A 1,424-nucleotide genomic window follows, 5' to 3' on the forward strand; every position below is an offset into this window, starting at 1 on the left:
AAAATGAAAAACCAGTCAGTAGAGATTGTGTTCATTTTGCTTGGACTGACTGATGACCCTCACCTTCAAATTCTGATTTTCCTGTTTATGTTTTTCAATTACATCTTGAGCCTGATGGGGAACTTAGTAATTATCTTCCTCACTCTGCTGGATCTTCGTCTCAAGACTCCAATGTACTTCTTTCTGCGGAATTTCTCGTTCTTGGAAATTGCATTCACAACTGCCTGTATTCCACGATTCTTGATGAGCATTCTCACTGGAGACAAAACAATTACCTACAATGCTTGTGTAGCTCAATTATTCTTCTTTTTTCTACTACTTATCACTGAGTTTTACCTCTTGGCTGCCATGTCCTATGACCGCTATGTAGCCATCTGCAGACCACTGCACTACCCCATCATCATGAATAGCAAAGTATGCCACATACTAGTTATCAGCTCCTGGGTGACTGGGTTTTTATCCATATTCCCCCCTTTAATGTTGGGACTCAAACTGGTATTCTGTGCTTCCAAAACTGTAGATCACTTCCTGTGTGACACTTCTCCTGTCCTGCAGCTGTCTTGCACAGACACACGTTTCATAGAATGGATTGCATTTGTCGTAGCTGTCATGACACTTATCATCACCTTGATCTTAGTGATTCTCTCCTACACACTCATCATCAAAACCATCCTAAAATTCCCTTCAGCTCAACAGCGGAAAAAGGCCTTTTCCACCTGCTCCTCACACATGGTTGTTGTCTCCATTACTTATGGGAGTTGTATCTTCATGTATATAAAAACATCAGCCAAGGAGAGGGTGACTTTAAATAAAGGTGTAGCTGTGCTCAACACTTCTGTGGCCCCTTTACTAAACCCTTTCATTTACACTCTAAGGAACCAGCAGGTGAAGGATGCTTTCAAACAGGTGCTCCACAGATTGTGTTATTCTCAAACAGTGAAATAAGAATTCAACAATAGATAGAGAGAACTATAGAGAACATATCCAGAGGTTAGGCACACCCCCAGTTGAGTGATGGGGCTATCCACCCATCTCAAAAATATTAATCTAAAATTCCTCCTATCAAAAAGAAATACAGGGACAAAGAGGGGAGCAGAGATTGAAGGAAAGGCCATCCAGAGACTGCCCCACCTAGAAATTTATCCCATATGCAGACACCAACCCAGATGCTGTTGTTGATTCCAAGAAGTCCTTGCTGACAGGAGGCTGATAAAGCTGCCCTCTGAAAGGTTCTGCCAGAGCCTGAGTAATACAGATGCAGATGCATGCAACCACATAGGAAGAACAATATCAACCAACCAGACCACCCCACCACCACCAGAAGCTCCCAGGGACTAAACCACCAACCAAAGAGTAAACACGGAGGGACCCATGGCTCCAGCAGCATATATAGCAGAGGATTACCTTATCTGGCAACAATGGGA

At 43.0% G+C, this 1,424-nt stretch overlaps 1 protein-coding gene across 1 annotated transcript; it reads left to right on the forward strand.

Annotated features, from left to right (window-relative positions):
• LOC114637020 (olfactory receptor 6C6-like) lies at nucleotides 1-945 on the forward strand. Its single transcript, XM_028785150.1, has one exon. The coding sequence runs from the start codon at nucleotides 4-6 to the stop codon at nucleotides 943-945; it is 942 nt and encodes a 313-aa protein (XP_028640983.1). The 5' UTR covers nucleotides 1-3.
• The last annotated feature ends 479 nt before the right edge of the window (nucleotides 946-1,424 follow it).

The sequence above is a fragment of the Grammomys surdaster genome, unplaced genomic scaffold (assembly GCF_004785775.1).
Source record: "Grammomys surdaster isolate TR1022 unplaced genomic scaffold, NIH_TR_1.0 125125, whole genome shotgun sequence".
In the NCBI taxonomy this organism is placed as follows: Eukaryota; Metazoa; Chordata; class Mammalia; order Rodentia; family Muridae; genus Grammomys; species Grammomys surdaster.